Here is a 19875-nt window from a genome sequence, read left to right on the forward strand (position 1 = left end):
CCCCCCCTGCCCCCTCTCCAAGGATGTGTAAAAGTGTAAAAATGCTCCTGGATGCTAAAATGCCAGAGTTGCTTCTTTCAAATTGCGGGGCAGCATGAACTACACGTGCCCCCAGAGGCTGGGGGGGCATGCCAACTGCATGCAGGCGGCGGCAGCAGTGGTGGTGGCGGGCAAGTAGGGAGCTCCTGCAGGTGGCCATGATGGTGTTGGTGGCAGTAGGGGATGGGTGATGGCAAGCACTGACCGGTGGTCGTCGACCACCCACAGATGCCGCCAGCAATTGGTGACCACTCATAGATGCCGCTGGCAGTGGTGACCAGTGGCGATCGGTGACTGCCCGTAGATGCCACCAGTGATATCAGTGACGACTACCCACAGGCACTGCTGGCAGCTTTGGGAGCAGCCAATCACAGGGGCAGCACCGCCAATCCCAGCACCCATGTGCACCGCCTACTCGTCACCAAATGGGGGCAGAATGATTCATGATTTGTATCAAAGTCCTGAGGACCTCATAGATAAAACAGAGGGTAGGTAATTTCTAGGAAGAAGAAAATTTGAAGTGTAAGAAAACAGTGCAGTCTTGAAGCACAGCAAGTTATAGATGAGAGGTCTTCATTTTATAGAACATGACATATTTGATTTTTCAAACTTGACGGACGAAACCCACAGCTTTATCCATAGTCAGTGAAAGGTGTGGGAACTTTTCCTGATGTCAGACCCCATGTTGGGGTGGATAATCATAATGACTTAGTCTGGCCTCTTTGAAGGCTCAGATCAAGCGTTAAAAACTTTTACCATATACCTAGCTTCATCTTACATAGTTCAGGTTTGAAGCATGGCATAAATAAAACCAGAGTTAAAAATAATGAGCTAACCTAGGCAAATACAGGAAATGGTTCTTACATTATGTCAAGGTACTGGAGCTGGCGAGCCATGCTCATGGTCTTGGTCACGGTGGTGCGGCTGGGTGGTGGCAATTGGAACGAACAGGCAGGAGTCTTGGCGGTGGAGTACGAGCTGTATGGGACACACGTATAAGTTGAAACAAGGATGATTTATTTACTCATGCTTGGCAGCAGAGGCCCAGGTGATTTCTTCAGTTACAGTTTTTAAACACAAAACAACAACGAAGGGGATCTGTCGGCACACGAGGTTCACCAGCAGACCCTTGCTATCTAACCCCGGAGGGCTAGGGGCAGCTGCCTTCTGGCTAGTCCCAGAGCTGGTCGACAGCTTATATAGGGGTGAACAAATAACACAAGAACTGTAACGTGACGAAATGAAACGATGTCAGAGTCGAGAGTGTGACGCCAGTCCAAAGGACAGCTTGTGGTCGAAGAGAATGAAGAAGATGAAGCCGAGGTCGGTTGAAAGCCAGGTAAGTAGAACGATGTCGAAGTCAGAGTGCCGAAGGGATGATCAGAATCAAAGTCCAAGTCCGGGTCGAAACAATTCAATAACCGAAGGTATCAACACAAGGTAAATGAAATCGAAGGGGGTTTATCGCAGCGCAAAGCTATGAGAAGAGCTGGGGTTTTTAATCCCCACCTCGCTCTCCCACAGTCCCTGCTAAGAGCAGCCTCTGCTGGGAGATCGAGTAGCTCTCCTTCACAATCCTCACACTAACGACACCTCCAACTCCTATACCGCCCACCAACTCCAAGAACGCCCCCACACAGTGAGGGTCCACGGCCCTTTATAGTTTTCCTTCAGCCAATCAGGGAACCGCTAAGGGAGGAGGTTCCGGACTGATTACCTCACAGGAACTCTGACTAAGCCTGCGCGAAAGTAAGAGCTGTGAGGCAACTGAGCCTGCGCAGCACCACTAAGTAGGTCACTTGTGATTGACAGCTAGCAGGTCGTTCAGGGGGGCACATGCTGGAGGCCTGTCTGCGTTTGACCGTTTCAACTCCCTGTAATGGCAGCACCAGCTTTAAGATATTTCCCTGACATTACTGGGAATATAGTTGCAGGACCATCAGTTTACCCCCTGGGCTGATTAAAAAAGTTAGGCCAACAATGCAGCCAAAAGTATGATGATATCAAATATGATCATGTTCTCTTGGGCATGTTAATTCTACATCTGGACTCTGTCCTTGTGCTTTCAAATTTAGTTGGGGCTTCTCTTCAGTGATGAGGACTTTAAGTGCATGGTTTTTACTTGTTTCCTTTATTCTGACTTGCACAGGAACATTCAAGTCCTTTTGAACAATCTGTAAGGACTTGGAGGCTCAAGGCCATAGTGAGTAATTTTGATTTTTTTTTTAATGTAGTGCCTTGGTAGCTGATGGCTTTGATAACTTCAAGCCAGCACAAATGAAGTATAAAACCTTGGTGTCTGATATCTCTCCACATCTAAGAGGACAGGCACATAACAATGCTTTGCCATGCATCAACAATAGCTTTGTCAAGACAGAAGCGAGGAGTAGCTCTTGACAAAGCAAAATGTGGTGTTCGTGTGGAAAATGAAATGGCTCTAAAAGGAAAATGTGTGTGTTTCCAGAATAGCACTGGAGCTATAGGCTCCAGCTCTGTTTGTGGCCTTTTTATCCCTTTTATAAAGAGCACTTGCATGGAGTTTTTTCTTATTCATTGCATCATTTCAGTTATTTTATTCTGTTGAATAAGAGTCACGCAGGCCATGGTCGGGGGGAGGGGGCAGGACCATGAAGTGATCCAGCATTTAAGGGACTTCTAGAAACTCAGAAGTAACAAATGTCCAAAGGTTGGAGTCTTTCCAAGCATATTGCAGAGCATGAGGAAGCTGTTAAGCTAATCTGGTAAGAACAAGACCAAGAGAATATGGGGAATTTCTTCAGAATTTCCTTCTACATAGATCAGACTTTGACTTGTAACCAACCAGCTACTCGGCCTAATAAGGGTCACAAGTCTACTGGCCTGTCTAAGCTATACATCTGATGTTTGGAATATTCTTCCAACATTTTGGTGGTTTGCAATTTGGGAAGAACCTCTAAGGCATTCTTTAACCTTTAACATGTGGTTCTGGTCATATATTTGCTTTTGTTGCTCCTTGCTTAGAACAGAACAGGTGACTACTACTCTTTATTTTATAAAATGTTTATTAGATTAAATCCTGCTTAATTGAATGTGTTTAACTGAATGAGATTTCTGCTCTTGACTTCATTAAAGTCAGGTTCTTATCCAGCATCTACATTTGTGATTTTTGTCTTGCACACTCATTTGCTGTCATGGATGTGTGAGAGGATATCTAGGGTTCTGGCTACACAGCAGGTTTCCTATCCAATCTAATAGCAGTGATCCAGTATCTCTTTGACTTCGTTCCTAATATGAAAAATGGGGGTAACTGAAGTGTTATGTGATTAAGTTGGGTAAAGTTTGCAAGGTCCTTAGGGCTAAGTACAGACAGTCAAAAAGCCTGAGGCTGAATTGATTTAAGTCTTTGCAGGTTAGTCTAAACTGCATAGATTGAACCAAAAAGCAAGTGAACAGATAGTCACTTTTGAAATGCAACCACATGCCTGCAGTGGCCTAAGCCAGAAGCCAAGAGGAGCTAGAGCATGCTTCCCTGCTTGGCTGGAGCAGACAGTTTGGGCCAAAGTTAGCCTGCCCACCCTGCAAGGCAGGTTTTGCAGGGGAGGTCCTGGCATGCAGGGGGATTGAGAGTTAACTTGAATCTGGAGATCTGGGAAAGAAGCTCAATAAACCCATTTAACCTAAATCAGCTAAGTCTGATACTACATCCATCTGTGTTTATCTTAAACCAGTTTCAGCCATTTTGAAAGAAGTTCATGTGTGCTGAACTTCTGTTGTGTTACAGATTTGAACTAGTTCATGGTAAGTGTGGCCAAAATTTGGAATGGGCTTCCAAGGGACATGGTGCTGTCCCCTACCTTGCGGGTCTTTAACAGAAGGCTGGATAGGCATTTGGCTGGGGTCATGTGACCCCAGCACTCTCTTTCCTGCCTAGGCCGGGGTTCGGACTCAGTGATCTGTTGAGGTCCCTTCCAACCCTAGCATCTATGAATCTATGGTTTCCAAGCACGAATACTGGTTTGTATGTAATTTCTGTCCCTAGCCTGGAAGTCAGGAGCCATGGAAATCAAGGTAGCATTACCATACAATCAATATTTTTTTTTTTTCAAGTGCTTTTAGTAATTGTAAGGATTGCTATCACCAAACGAGACTGCCTATTAATATCTTATATCTGGAGTTTCTTTTTTATGTCTTTTTGAATTGAAGCTGAAGATATTACTTAAAGTGAGTAAAAAACAAGAACTGAGAATACAGTGTGTGCTCCCTGATTTTGTTTGCTGCTGGACAAATGGGCTAGTGTCATTTTTTCCAGTCTGCAAGTTTTGCTGTGTCTGGACAGTGATTTCTTCAAATTGGACTTATTTTCCAGTTGTATAAAGCTCTTCATCTACATTGTGGATCCAGTGCATTAAGTTACTTCCTGCCGTGCACAGCTGGAAACCATTTTTGCTGCAACGTTTTGTTTTGTCCCAGTTTTTCTACCCACTGTGTTCCCACACACTAGCATAGCTTACTACTACAACAGATAAGTATCTTTTCTGTTTCCCAGTGACACTTCTTAGAACATCTTATATTGGCATGTTCCCCTTTGTCTTTTTAAACAAATTCAGTGGCAAACAGATCTGCTTGATTGCACAAATGTTTCAAAGTTGTCTACAGACTAGGAAGAATGGTTTGAAAAGTTAGATGCATTTAGGCATACTGTTATTTGTTTTTTTGAAGAGACAATGTCTGAACAAAACATTGAAAGAAATGTGGTGCCAAATAGTGATTTGCTAAGAGAAAGATTGTCTTATTGGAATTTCCTGTAAAGGAGAAAAAAGCACAATTTTAATTCTTTAACAATAGGATTATGAAACATAATGCCACAATAGTACTTTCTCTTTAAAACAATTTTCAATCATTAATGATAAAAATTAAAAGTGTTCATATATATTTTCCTACATTTGTAAGATATACTGCTTATACCTATAGGTTTGCAGAAACCCTTGCAAAATGGAGCTTTTCTGTCTTCAGGATGCCTACCTGATCAATTCCTGAAAAGATAAATAATACAATCAAGTATTTCCTAATGGAATGAACCTCCCTGTGCCACTTGCCAAAATATATGTCTAGGGGGATGTCTTGAGTGCTTATAACCATCTTAGCCTACTAGTTATAAAAAAAGAAAAAAACCCTTATAGTGTCTAAATTGCATATTCTACAGTGGCAAGAAGACAAATTTGAAAGGTCTAGATTCATATCCATTTCCATACAATTAACGTATGCCCTTTGCTTTAGATGTTCCTTCACACATTTTAAAAATAGTCCATATGAATAGGCTGCTCCAGTGACTATTTCCATGATCTCTACTACCTTGTATGTAATATGCAACAATCACCCAACAGCTGAATACACAGTTATTATCTTTGACTTGCCTCCAAAGTTGTTCCAGTCTCTCATAACTTGGGACGTCAACTGGGCCTTGCAGCGTGCTCTTGAAAGTCAAATGGCTATGTCTATTTTGGATGAGGTTGGAAGTGAATTCAACAGCTGAAAGAGGTCTTTATAGAGAATGCCTCACACCAGCTGCAAATACTCTCTTTTCTGAGCAAGGCCCCAGCTCATGTGCCTCCGGCTGTCTCATTGTGGCAGCATAAAACGGAAAAATTCTCTCTCACAGATAAGTAGGTAATAGGGCAGGACCAAATATCACTGACATCCTTTCTATTAATTGTCAATGAGTTGAAATTTGCAAGTCCCAGATGACTGGGAAATACTAAATGCATGAAGAAAAAATATGTGAAATCTAGATCTATATATTCTTTTCTGCAGTGTGGTAGAGACGGAAAAAAGGGAAAATGAGGTTAGCATTTACTACAAAATTCTTTTGGGATAGGGATAGGCATTCAAAAAGCCTGAGCCTGAATTGATTCGATTTTTGGAGGTTAGTCAAACCTGGCTAGACTGAACCAGTTTGCTAGTGTAGAGACATTCCCTCTGGACTGAGAAAATGCAGGCACATACCTGCAGTGACTCAGACTACAAGCCCACCTTTCCCTACTGTAGTGCTGAGCTGGGAAGAGGGTGTGGCCAGGCCCCAGCAGGACCTCTGATTAGGGAGGGGTTCCTCTCCCCACCTTGCTGCTCCTGACCAGCAAGGGAACTATAACACAGTATGTATCAGCCCATCAAGAAAACAAAAGCCTCTCACATTAGTTCAAGTTCTTCTTAAACAGCTTTTTCCAAGGAAGGAATGGAGGGACGTTACCAGCTGACCTGTTGATTAGCTCGAAAAAGCCATAGGTGGACACAGTCCCATCTGCTTTTGTCCTGTCTGCCATACACAGACACCTCTCATCATTCCATCATGCTGGCTGTGGCCTGTGCTGTGGGAGAGGGGAGTGGGGAATCACTATTTGGGCAGGGAGTGGTGAGTGGGGGGGTAGGGCGGGGGGAAGACAGGCAGACCCTGCAGTGCCTTCAGTCTCTGCTGGAGCTTCAGCTAGTGAGCAGAGGGGTGGAGGCAACCCTACTCTGAAGCAGACAGCCCAGCCTAGGGCTGCAAAGCATCTGAGATGCTGGGGGACTGTGGTTTAATTTAAACCAGGAAGGGCTCTGGGACAGACATTGCATAAGCAGTTTGACCCAAATCAGTTAAGTCTGATACTACATTCAACCAGGTTTATCTCAAACCAGTTTCAGCCATTTTCAAACTGAATTATATTTACTGAACATCTGTTCTGTTACAGGTGTAAACCAGTTTTGGATCACTTAAACCAGTTCATATATAATGTCTGTCCCTAGCCTTGGAAAACTTGTTGGGGACCCAAAGCAGCAAGTCAGTGAGCTCAGGGTTTAATGTACGTGGAGCATGGTGACAAGTAATGGTTTGAAGGCTAAATAAAACCACAATAGATAATATTTCCTTGTTTCCAACTCTTTATGCCTGTTTCACAGATTAGCCATATATCTTTGTGCCTCAATTCCCAATGTCACAGGAGGAGTCCACTGCAGACCAGAAATTCTAACCCAAGTCTCCTGAGCCCCAGACCAGTAGCTTAACCATAAACTCTATTTCACTCCTTCCTCCAAATGTAATTGTCATAATTTTGCCAAGCTACTCAGATTCAAATGAATGTAAGGATGGTTTCTGCCAATGGCAGAGGGGAAGAAAAACAGTAAAGTAGAAGAAGGCATGGTTTAAATACCCTGCACTTGCATGTTGAGCATCCTGGCATGGATTGCCCAGGGATAAGCCAACAGCACTGGGTTCTCATTGTAGGGACTGGTACTGCAATATAAAGTAGGCTTGAGGCCTGTCTTCTTAATTAGGTAGTACTTTGTTTTCATTTTACAAGAATAAATGACTATAACAAAATGCTAGGCAATGAGGAATTGGGTCCATAGAGTAGTATCGAATTGGAAACTTACTGGTCTGTAATTGGAAAAGGCCAGAGTCTAAATTCCACTCAGCTCACTGAAACGGAGGCACTTACATACCTTTAAAAATCTGGCCAGAGGGCATGGCTGGCACTTCCCTTTCCTGCAGATTCTCAGGCCTTCCTTTCCTATCTGGAGCTCTTGCTGTCTCTCTCACTTTTCCTTCTGGTTTCTCTCGTGCTTTTCCTTCTGAGAAGTTATTTGAATGAATGCCTAAAATGTGACCTTCCATATCTTTGATTTTTCTTTTCAGCTGCCTTTGTTGTAAAGGTGGGATATAAAACTTTCAGAAAGGTACCAAAGAATGTGCAAACAGTCTGTCATAGCTCGCAACTGTGTTGACATCTCCATTTAAAGCTTAAAAAGTCCTGGCTACCATGCAAACTTTTACATGCTTTCAGCTTCTGAACTGCTAGAATTGTATGCCTGTATCAGAAATGTATTCACCCTGGTTGCTGCGGGTCAGTCTAAATGGCAGTCTCTCCTCTTGCAACACACTTATGAACAGGCTGATCCTTAAAATGCAGTCTTTTTGGGACTTCGCTGGGGGTGCTCAACTTCTGGCCTGAAGGCCAGATTTGGCCTGCAGAATCATGAAATCTGACCTCTGGGTTTCACTACAGGTCTGGAAACAGGAAAACTATGCTGGTGCTCCCCTGCCTCCAAATTTCCAAGCCCCATGTGAGAGGGGTTGGGTCCTAGGATTACTCCCAGTCAGACTGGCCCCATGCAGAGGAACTGAGTCCTTTTTTCCACACAGCTGGATTGAACTGGAGCCCAGCCCAATTGCGCCTCAGCTTTGCTTGGCAGTGCCCTAACTGGGCCATTCCCTAATGGCTGTGGCTGCCACCCGGCTGTTTGTGTGTGACTGGACTGGGTCTCCACTGGGTGTGTGGACAGACCTGGCTTTGCTCATCTGGCCCATGGGTGAAAAATGTTGGGCTTTACTTAGGTGTGAAGAGGACCATGGCTTATGAGGCTACTCAGCTGGAATTATTTCTCCAGGGCTTAGTACAGACGGTCAAAAAGCCTGAGGCTGAATTGATTCAGTCATGCAGGTTAGTCTAAACTGCAGAGATTAAATTGAAACAGAAGTAAACTTACATTCGTGAAATGCAGCCACATGCCTGCAGTGGCTCTGGCCAGAAGCTGGGGGGGCGTAACAGCATGGCTCTCTGGGATGTCCAATATGGGCTGTGTGTTTGCTGCTTCTTCATGCTGCCCCTGAGATCTCTGGGATTTTTAGTCCAGAAACTCAGCAGCAGGACTCTGCAGAGTTGCTCATCACTTCTTCCAGCTTCTAGGTGCCTCTGGGATTTATAGTGCATAGTTGCAGCCAGCAGTAAATCTGAGCAAGGGAAGCAGGTTTTAATCCCCCTTCATGGCCCCAGATCCCATCTGGGGTTTGCCTGGTGGGGTGGGGGGGGGAGGAAGGGGCAGTCTCCCCCTGTAGACTGGGCTGCATCCCTAGCCAGGTTTCCCCTCTCCCCAACCCATCCCTTTGTCAGCCAGTTCTCACTGCTCCAGCTAGGGGCCAGCCCTGCTCTTTGGACCAGACAGCACAGCCCAGCCTAGGGCTGCAGAGCATGTTGGGGGACTGTGATTTAACTTGAATCAAGAAGGGATCTGGGACAGAAGTTTCATCAACCAGTTAAGTCTGATACTAAATTAGGTAGTAGGTTTATTTTAAACCAATTCCAGACATTTTAAAACAGGTTTATGTGCACTAAATGTCTGTTCTGTTACAGGTATAAACCAGTTTCTGATCACTTAAACCGGTTTATGTGAAACTTCTGTCCCTAACCCAGCTGGGTAAGAGTACTTGGTGGTTCAGCAGCAGCTCTCTCATCCCATGAAAAGGCACTGGAGCAGGTGTTTCCTCACGTGTCTGATACAAACCTTGATGCCTATTGCAGGGATAAAGAAGTAATGCACATAAAGCTATCCTTAATCTTTTGGGGATCACCCTTTTGGGGATCCTGTTTCATGTTAGCACCGCTTTGCTATTATTTTGCCAAAAGAATATGGCACTATCTTTTGAAGAGACTAATAACATTGGCGGTGATAATACTAAGTCATGGATCCATTTTTAAGTGATCTGGACTTGAGCCGTGGAGGCTTTTCCAACCCATCCTTCACCCAAATACACCAGGGCCAAGAGCTGTCTAACCATATCTGGTTTTAAAAGCAGCTTCAGATTTTGTCCAGACAGTTTATTAAATAAGTTGAAGTACATATATTCTGGGCGCTGGTCATTTGGGTTTGGCAATTGCTTCTATATCCATAATTCAAAGTGGATCCCAAATGGTGCACCTTCAAAGAAATTCATTCATTGCTTCTCAATGTTGCTAAAGCAAACCAGGGTTATTGATGCACAATTTCACAAATGCAACCCAAGCTCTAGGAATGGTGGCCAACATTTTTGTTCCAAAATGGCTTCTTTTCAAGATTCTCTTCTGATGCAAACAGGTTTTTTGCCAGAGGAGAGAGAGAGAAAACATTTAAAAATATTATTCAGTGTTCTAAAATGTCAACTGAAACAAACTAAGCAGCACCTTTTGGAAACGAGGGTTGTGTTAAAAGAGCATTTGGAATGTTTGTCCATTAAGTGTGGGAGAAAATCTTAGCTTCAAGGCAAGGCAGCTTTCACTAAGTGACAAACCTAGAGTGCTGGCTGCATTTTAAAATGAGCTTTGTGCACTTGGTGTGGCTTCTGCCCTCTTCCTGTCAGCTTCTTTTTCATGAAACAGCCAGGGATCAAAAGTGACAAGTTTTCTGTTTGAATCAGTGGGACCTTGACAATGTCTCTTCAGTGAAACATCTAACAATAGCTGTCTGTGTTTACTCTGATAATATGCAAGACTTTGGGGTCCAATTATGTCCTGAGTTATACTGAAATCAATGGATTAGTATCAATGCAAAATTTGGTCCTTGGTGATCATTATTTAATGTGTGCTCACATTAACATGCATGTGCATATAAATAAAATACAGTGTCAACATGTATAAAAAGTGAGAGACAGGACTTCTGGGATCTTTTTCTTTGCTGTTTTACCTTTTTCAATCCGGTTTTGTGTTTATTTTCCCAAACCATGGTCTGTAATTTTTTTCCCCCATGATACATTTTCCTCTTTTCACTAGGCTCCCATTCTAGGAAGTTAGTTGTTATGCTGGTCTTCATGCTTAAATGTGATGATTTCTGGCTTTTATGCTATTAGCATTACCTGTCCTCAAGCTGCAGTAACAAGGCTATAAGTCAAACTGGAGACTCTCAACAGAGAATCACAGGTCATTCAGTGCTTACGTTCTTTGCCACATAACCTTAATGTAGATAGCAATAAATACCAGTAAATGGTTTGATAAAAATACAGCAGATATAACCATACACATTTTAAAATGCAATGAAAGTAGGCTGTAATCTATAAAGGAGCAGAAAACTGCAAATTCAATGAAAATCTCAGCTATTGATTGACTGACTGTACAAATTGGACAAGTTAGTACCTAATTGGGAGCCTTGCTCAAGTAATGTGTTTAACATGGTTTTAAAGTGAACATGAGAGTTGCTAACTTTTAATGTCAGAGGATAACTGTACCATGACCACCAAGCTCAGAAATTAAATGGCACACAGGTTAATTGCAGGGACAGTAAGGAGAACAGAGTGAGCAGATCAAAAGGAATCTGCTGAATGATGCTGTATTAATTCAGCTAGCACAATACACCAAGGAAAAGGTGGAGAGTTATATCACCAAGGGAGCTTCATGAATATGCAACAATTTCGAGTCCAGTCTTGGCAAAAGCCTTGTTTTTTGGTTACATTTATGTTCATTATAGTTAGCTATTAGTTGATTAAACCAGATAAAGCAGGTATGGGGAAGACACATTTCAAATCTCCCCCAACAGTAATTGAGATTTGAATATCCTCAGTTTAGACCAGCTACACCTGGTTGTGTGTTGTTTGGTTTTGTTTAACTTGAAGCCAGAGCAAATTATATTTTTGAGGATGTAAAACTGATTTATTTCTGGCGTGAAAGGCTAATGTGTAAGCTCAACCTAACACATCAGTTTTCTCAAGTGAAGCATTTTTTCCACAGCTCACAGGCTTTGGTCAGTGTTGCTGAGATGGGGGAATAAGCCTGATTTAATGATTGTTCCTCCTATGGCTTATAATTCTTATAGCTTGTTGTGTGGTTTATCATATTGCATGCAATCTGGCAAAGCACTCAAGTAATTGCTTAAAGTTAAACATGGGCTAAAATGCTTTACTGAATGAGGATCGCAGGGTGCAATACATATAGTAGTGCAATCACTCCTAAAAATTGCCCAATTAGAGGCATAATATTGTACACACTTCTTGGATAGAGAATGAGAGAGAGAACAAGCCACATGTGACAGACATTATTAGTTTATGGCATGTGCTGCTAAAAGGTGCTCAGATGCTAATGCAATGAACACTATATAAGAACCTCCACTGAACAGCAATATGGTTAAAAATGTAATGTAATATAAACTATGGAACATGTGCAAAACAAGCTGGGTAGCAGTCTACTGTGGAGTTGAAAATGGAGTGTGGGAATAATGGAGAAGAAAAAGAGAAAAATTAAGAGATGATTCATTTGCATATGCAATTCAAAGAACGTTCAGACTGTCAGTCACTAGAGAGTTTGAACTGATTATGAAATAGCTTCTTGGCTGATTCTTTCTACACACTTTTGCACCTTGTTCTTCAAGTAATACATTTTAATGAGCCGCAGTGCTGTATGTTTTAGAAGAGAATAATTAGGAAGACTCATTTAATAATAGCCCTTAATTTGAGGTCTTAAACGTGTTTAAAAATATAAAGGAGTCCAAATGGTGGCATATTCTTTTATAATATATGTAGCTGTTGAATATTAGGTCTTTCACTTTATTGTCTTAAGAATTAATATGTGGCATATAAATTTCTAGTTGTGCTACCGAATTTACTCAGTTCTCTCTCTTCTATTTCTTTTTCCAGGCTTATTTCCAGCAGTGTTGAATTTGGCTACTAGTGCTGTCATCACAACTAATGCTACCTGTGGTGAAAAAGAACCTGAAATGTATTGCAAACTGGTTGAACATGTACCTGGACAACCAGCAAGAAACCCCCAGTGTCGTATTTGTCATCAGGACAGTAAAATTTCTCATCGTATGTGTGCAATCTTGGTTTTGTTCTGTTAAAATACAGTCTTGAAGAAATATTTCTGTGGGAGGGTTCTTTTTAGTTTTTTCTTAGGGACTTTTTACACATTAATTTTAAGTGGCTCTTAACCTTGGGATTATCTACACATTAACACCTGAAACTAGTTTTAAGGACACTTTAGGCAGTTTAAAATTGAGACACTCCAGGGCAGGTTTATGTCTGATCCACATTACACAGCTTGTATTTTATTAATATATGGCTATTCCCAACAGATGAGCTACCCAAGTTACAATCCTCCCGCATCCCAGGATGCAGTGTTCCTCCGCCACCCTCCTGTTCTATGTGGATAATGTTCCACACCCTGAACTCTACTGCCTGGTGGGGCAGTTATGGCACTGAGCCAATTCCCCCTTCTGCCCTTGGGAGCAAGACCTTCCCACCCCCAGGGGTGCAATCCTGTGCAAACAGACTTCAGAGCACACACCAGCTAGCTAGGTCACAGGGCAGACAGGAACTAGGGGCGGGGATGAGGGGAAGATGGGACAAAATAGGGGACCGGATTGGGTCCCTGTGAGGAAGATGTTCCTTACCAGGCCAGGGGCAATAGCTCCCCTCAGAACGCCTTCCCTCATTGCTCCCACCTCCCAACCACCATGGGAAGCAAGACCAGCAGTCTCTGCACCCCAGTCTCAAATCCCAATTTACTAAAACATTATACCTTTGAATGTACTTCTTTATTTCTTTTTAAATTATTTTTTTTACTACTTTATTTCATCCTTCAGTGACTGACTTTTTTCACTTCACCACTCTTCCCCCACCCCTATTTTTTCTACCTTCCATTTCATTACCTAATCCCATCCCATTAACTCTTTACCACCCAGCTTCATGTCCCTCCACGCCCCCCCCCCCTCAGCCCCCATGTAGAGCAGGGATAGACGTCTGTCCTGGTTCATAAGCCCTGTAGTGGCAATTCCCAGCTGTAGCTCCTGGTCAGGTCCTTGCTCATCAGTCCTTTAGTGGCAAGTCACAGTTGTGCAAATGGGGGACAGAGAATGTCTTTAGCCTTAAGGTGGGACTGCTCCAAACTGGAGCTAGCACTAAGGGCCTTGTTACATGGCAATTATGGGCAGCTCCTGGAGCTCTTAACACCTGAACTATCTGCATGTTAACACCTAAAGCTGGTTTTAAGCACTCATTATATGCTCAAATTTATGTCATTCCAGTGCAGGGCAAGATTATCTATGATCCATGCTACCCAGCTCATGTTATGTTAAGGTGTAGCCACTCTAGGTGACACCCTAGCATAAACATCCCACCCACCTCCACCCCCTGACAGACCCTGATCCTACCCATTGCCTCTATCCCTGGCCTATCCAGCACCCTGCTCGCTGGCCCACCATCCTCTTCCCCCACTTAGTTGTGACTGCCTGTGCTGCTGCAGTGGCTGGGGAAGTGCACTGCAGTTTCCCTGCCTGCTACCCTGGGACAGACAGTACAGGCAGCCACAAGTAAGTAATGCCCCAGGAGCAATGAGATGCAAGGAGACCACTGAGGGGACCCAGGGGGTAGGGAAGAACAGGAGGAGCCCTGGGAGGGAGGGGGGAAAGTCTGAAATGGGGGAGAGTGGGATTCTTCTCTTTCAGTCCTCCAGGCCTCTGCTCGCCTGAATATGTGACTGCTCCAAACTTGAGCTAGCTCTAACACCCATAAGTATTTGTGTGGCTCACTACGTAAGATGTAATGAGGCCCTAACCCTAATCAGCAGCTGAGCAGCATAAAGTGCAATGTAACAAGGTCCCAAGATCATTCTTGCTCTGGGATTTTATGTCCAAAAGAGTGGCAAGTAAATGGAGAGAATGTAGGTCATTGGCTTGGCTACTTTGAAATATTTGGATTTCCACATAGGCTATTTTACCTTGCTGCTTAGTGGATTTTCAGCAAGTTAAATTAGCCCATGTAGAGCTCTGTGCTGCAGTGGTAAACAGCATGCCTGGCATCTGATTTAGTTCATTGAAAGACTAGCTCAGGTGTCTCCACAGCCATCATTTTGGTTTTAATGGTAACATAATTTAAATAATAGTTTCCACTTCTTCAGCATGTACCCTCCAGGAAGTTTTTTCGATGTTTTTCAAAAGCATTAGAAAAAACTTTAAAAAACTTGAGAGATTGTGTCATCCTTTCTTTCCATATGAAACCACTAATGTACTGGAAATTCAGACAACTTCTTCCATTTGCAAACAATTCACACACACACAAATATCAAAGGTTTCAGATCTTCTCTTTCCCGTGTCCTACACTAGACACCTAGCCACTGCTTCCCCATTTCTGTATGAAAAGCACAACCAGTTTTTATCTTACCCTGTTGTTAACCTACATCTGCCTGGCTTTTGAATGCCTGGTCTGACATTGCCAACCACTTCACATTTTAAGGTTTTTAAAACATTCATTTGGCACTAGGAAGTGCCTTATTTAAACAGAGATAGCTTGTTAATAAAAGCACCATGTAATGTAACCAGGCTTTAAATGATCCCCTTGGAACATATGAGTCTGGAATGCCTCCCCTTAATTACTGCAGAAGGAAATGAATACAAACTCCGTGGTTAATCACATGTGAGCCCAAATTAAAGAGCACAGTTTGGACCCACTCTTTAAGCTATCCCCCTTGTCATCAATCAGTGAGGTTGGTCCTTGGATTAGATTTGCAGTTCTATCCCTTTTACAAATGTTATATTATTTCTCTTCCTTTTTAAATATGGAATGCATGCCAGCAATTAATCAGTGTTTTTCAATTAATTATGATTAAACTTTCATAATAGGGATTGCAGTTAATTGTTGATTCACCTTGCAACCTTTCTTTTCATGACTAACCTTAATACACATTTGACCTGAGGAGACTGATATCAAAATTTCCAATTAGACAACTTCTATCAGAATCACCTAGGAAACTTGAGTTTGATTTACACATCATTTTTGCTAGCGCACTTTTAAAGCCATGAGCTGTAAAGATGATCAGAGCTGTTAGGTCTGACAATGTCTAGAGCACAAGGTTTTCTCTGTGTTTTGTTTAAAATTATAGAGCTAATGCTAATAATATCACCATTTCCACCACTAGTAATGTAATATACAAATGTTGATGCCCACTAATGCCACTGAATCATTTGATATTTAAATAAATTTCTGGCATTTTCAGTTTTAAGACTGACGCTTTCCTTCACTCCCACAAAGCACTTTAATTGTATCTTTAAATATGTTCAGACATTCTGGCTTTCATTAATGAGGCAGAATTCCTGTCCTCCACAGACTGCCAACATGATAAAAAAAAAAAAAACCCCACTACAGAAAGAAAGACTATCAATCTGGGTAGTTGATTGAAAAAATGGATAAAAGGCCAACATATTCTTCAATTTATGATTAATCCCAGCCTCCTCTTCCCCAACATCTAAGATTAATTAATAACTCGGGGGGGGGGGTGAGAGAGAGAGAGATTAAAATGCATTTTTAGGAAGTCTGTCTCAGTAAACAGGTAGTATTTTTTGGATGTATAATACCTTCAGAAGAATACATTCTTTCTATATTAGAAATAGAAGTTGGATACAGATGATGTTTGAATGAACTTCTGCGTATTTTTCCCCTAGAGATGTTGTCTTGCTCAGTTAAAGTCATAATTTCTATTGATGTGGAATCAGATCTTTAATATTCTTTAAAACTGTAGCTCTATAACTCTCCAAAATAGGATCGCAAAGATTTGGCAAGAAAAATATTCTTTGCTGTTACTAGGTGATGATTACTACAATGCAAACCATGCATACAAGCCAAGACAAGACCTCTTAAATATTATAACCTAGGATGATTAGGATAATTCATAGGGTCTTAACAGACAGTTAGAATGAATTTCACCCAGTGGGCATATTCAACCATATACATGAATGCTGTGTTAACTAAATGCTACAACTAAGCCACTCAATTGGTTACCATTATAAAAATGTTTAAAATGTATTTCTACCAATCCAATAGAACGGCATCCAGTATCTAATGCAATTGATGGCAAGAACACTTGGTGGCAGAGCCCTAGTATCCAGAATGGGATAGAATATCATTATGTGACCATTACATTGGATCTCAAACAGGTATAATTTTTCTTTTTTCTGCAAAATCTATTTTTCTTATATTTGCTCACCTCTCTTGTTCTTTCTTTCTTTTCTTCTTGGTGGTGTTTTTGGCTCATAAGTATTTTCTCAGATTTATCATAACATACTGAGATATTTGTATGGACAATGCATATTGTGACCTATTCATTTTAATATAATGTATAAGTCTGGTTTTTAAATGACATATTTAGGTATTTATTTTAAGGCATATATTAATATTTCTAAATATGAAATATTTGGTGTTTGTCACAGCTCCTGGTTTAGTTCCATAGAGTTAAATCCAGTTAAAAGTGGTCTTAAGGGGTGAAAGTTAATAGGAATCAAAGCATGGGTTTAAAATACTACACTTTAATGGCTACAATAATATAGAAGTAAAATATCTTAATCTCTGCTAAAGATAGTTGTACTTGCAGGGTTGGGGGTGGTTTTTTTGGCTAACAGGGCCCTTAAACAAGTTGTCTCTCATTACTGAAAACTCTGCAAGCTGCGTCAGTTGGTTTTTAAACTAAACTTGGGCAACTTGAAGAGCTAACAAGGCCTGTTGCATTTGCATAGGCTTGGCAAAACTAGTCTCAAGTTTCTTGTTGCATCTTGTGCCATTAATTTCTGTCTTTCTTCAGTTGACAGCTACTGTTTTCTAGAATACAGTTATTTGATGCTCATAAATAGGCTGGTTTATGCCAGGTCTGCAAGCAAAAGGATTTTGGGGGCTGGAAGAAGAATGGTTTTATTTAAATTGTGCCAACGCAAACACAGAATAACTGTTAGGTACCACATAAGTTTATCATTTTATTCAAGTTTATAGATCACAGGAAAGTAGAGCTGGAAGAGACCTTATAAGGTCCTGTGGTTCAGCTTCCTGCTCAAGGGAGGATCATCCCTCACTAAACCATTCCAGAGAAGTGTCCGTCTAACGAGCTCTTGAAATGTTCTGAGAATGGGGATTCCACAGTTTCTTTTGGGTTGCCTGTTCCAGTGTCTGATCACCCTTAGAGTCAGAGAGTTCCTCCTAAACTCCAGCCTAAAATTTCCCCTGCTACAGCTTCAGTCAGTTGCTCCTAGCAATGCCCCTACAGCCACAGAAAAAAGCCCATTTCCACTCTCTCCATGATCACCCTTAAGATTTTTGGGGCATTTATACACATACTTTTTTCCCAGCACTACGCCGGAGAGCTGCCGCGCTGGAGCAGACTGGATTAATCAGGTCTGCTTCACATGCGAGCTGAAGCGAACTGCATTATGCCACGTGCAGCTGTGTAAGCGGTGAAATGTGTGTCAGCTTGCAGAAAATGGTAGTGGTGTGCTCCAATGTGTTTTAGTTCAAAAAGCACCCTGCCACCATTTCCTCAGTACTGATGCACATTTCACCGCTTATACAACTGTACGCATGCATGTGTAAAAATGCCCTTAAAGACTGCTATCAAATCTCCCCTTAGTTTTCTCCATGTTAAATAACCTTAGTTCTTTCAGCTTTTCCTCATAAGTTTTTATCATTTTCTACTGTGTACCTTAGAAATGAATCATAGACTAGTGGGTTATCTAATCTTTTTTCCTTTTTGTCATGCCCATATAAGATTGCCACCAAGGCCCCTCAAGCTCCTACCTTGCCTAAGCTTGCCCCACATATCAAAGCAATGTACAGGATGAACTAAGATAAGGAAGAGCGTGGGGCAACACCATTCATTTTCCAGTTTGGAAGGGCAATATTTCTTTTCCTTCATTTGAGCAAATAGAGGACTTGTGAAGAGAATACTTTCTCAGGACTTGTTGTGCTGAAAATCCATTGTCCTGTTTTAAATTATTTTAAGTACTGGGTGGGATTCCTTATTTTATGACTTTCACCTGGAACTTGAATGCCTGCATTTTCCTTTGTTACCTCTCCACAAGGAAGATTATAACTGATTATTCCAGAAACAGTCAAAACTCCTCCAAAAAAACAAAACAAAAAAAACCCCTTCATAAATTAAAGCTGGGTAAAATAAACCTCGGAAAATATATATATATTCAGATCTAAGAGTTCCTAGCCCTATTGAATATAATTCAAACCTTGAAGTTCATCACATCTGTCAGATAAACAATTCTCAGGGTTCTAAATTTCTTTAGGGGTTTTGTCCTCCTAGAGACAAACAAACCTCTATCCAAATGCTTTGGCGGTAAAAATATTTGTGCTTTACATTAATGTTCACACTGGTGGTATTGCAATGGTTGGAAAATTTGAGAAAAATATTTACAGACCTGGCTCCTTACTCCTATTTGAAACAGAGCATATCTAGACAGTTTGTCTGTGAGCCCCTTCCATTACTGGCATCGTAATCCTGGAGTCATCCTTAACTTCAGCGTATTTTGAAAGTGCTCTTGTCCTTCAGTTATTTTATTTAAAATATTCTTTTGACAAGCCTTCCTCCTCCATAATATTTTTTTTTCTCCTTTATGGCTGTGATCAATTAATATAAATAGCTCTTGTGTGCATCTACATATGCCCCCAACTGTGCAGTTGTTACTCAGCAGTTATTTAGTACTTGCTTTAGCTAAAGCAAGGAGTAAATGACTATGCAGTAACCACCATTACTGCGCAGTCCTGGTGGCGCACAGGTCATTTCTGACACTACTGTGCAGTAGCTTGTTGCTACTGCATAGTAGCATCAGTGTCATGGTTCACGTTTGCCGACACTCCAACGACATAGCGTTTCATGTAGATGCACCTCTTGTGTATTAAATTTGCATCCTAGTCCTTCATTCTCTCCAAGGTATTCTGTGCCTAATTGTTGGATTTTATGTCAGTTTCATTCAACCAGTTTCAATTTAAATCTCTTTTCCAATAATTCCATTATCTACATTCCAATTAGATAAATTATTTTCTCTTTTAATGTCAGTAGCCATTTTTTTGCAAAGAGAAAAACTATTCCTTAAGTTTTTTTTTTTTTGTGGATGTATACAGCATTATAGTGATCATGTATGGATTATATAGTTCAAGTGCTTTTGTTGCTAAAGTTACATATACATACATATACATTAGGTGGTTCAAATTTGTTTCAAGGTTTTCTTCAGGTACAGCAAAACATTTCAACTGGCATACTGAGGGGACTCCTGCTTTGTTACACTTAAATTAAAATGTGCCATAGCTTTAGGGGG

The 19875-nt window shown here is 41.5% G+C and overlaps 1 protein-coding gene across 1 annotated transcript in view; it reads left to right on the plus strand.

The window, feature by feature from the left end:
- The first annotated feature begins 1279 nt into the window (after positions 1–1279).
- LAMA2 (laminin subunit alpha 2) overlaps positions 1280–19875 on the plus strand; it is a 434604-nt gene continuing 416008 nt past the window's right edge. Inside the window, exons 1-4 of the mRNA XM_019538207.1 lie at positions 1280–1479; positions 3800–3816; positions 12431–12601; positions 16610–16722. Coding sequence (XP_019393752.1) covers positions 1280–1479; positions 3800–3816; positions 12431–12601; positions 16610–16722 — 501 coding nt within the window. The remainder of the gene's footprint in view (positions 1480–3799; positions 3817–12430; positions 12602–16609; positions 16723–19875) is intronic.

This window comes from Crocodylus porosus, unplaced genomic scaffold (assembly GCF_001723895.1).
Source record: "Crocodylus porosus isolate Cpor-Errol unplaced genomic scaffold, CroPor_comp1, whole genome shotgun sequence".
In the NCBI taxonomy this organism is placed as follows: Eukaryota; Metazoa; Chordata; order Crocodylia; family Crocodylidae; genus Crocodylus; species Crocodylus porosus.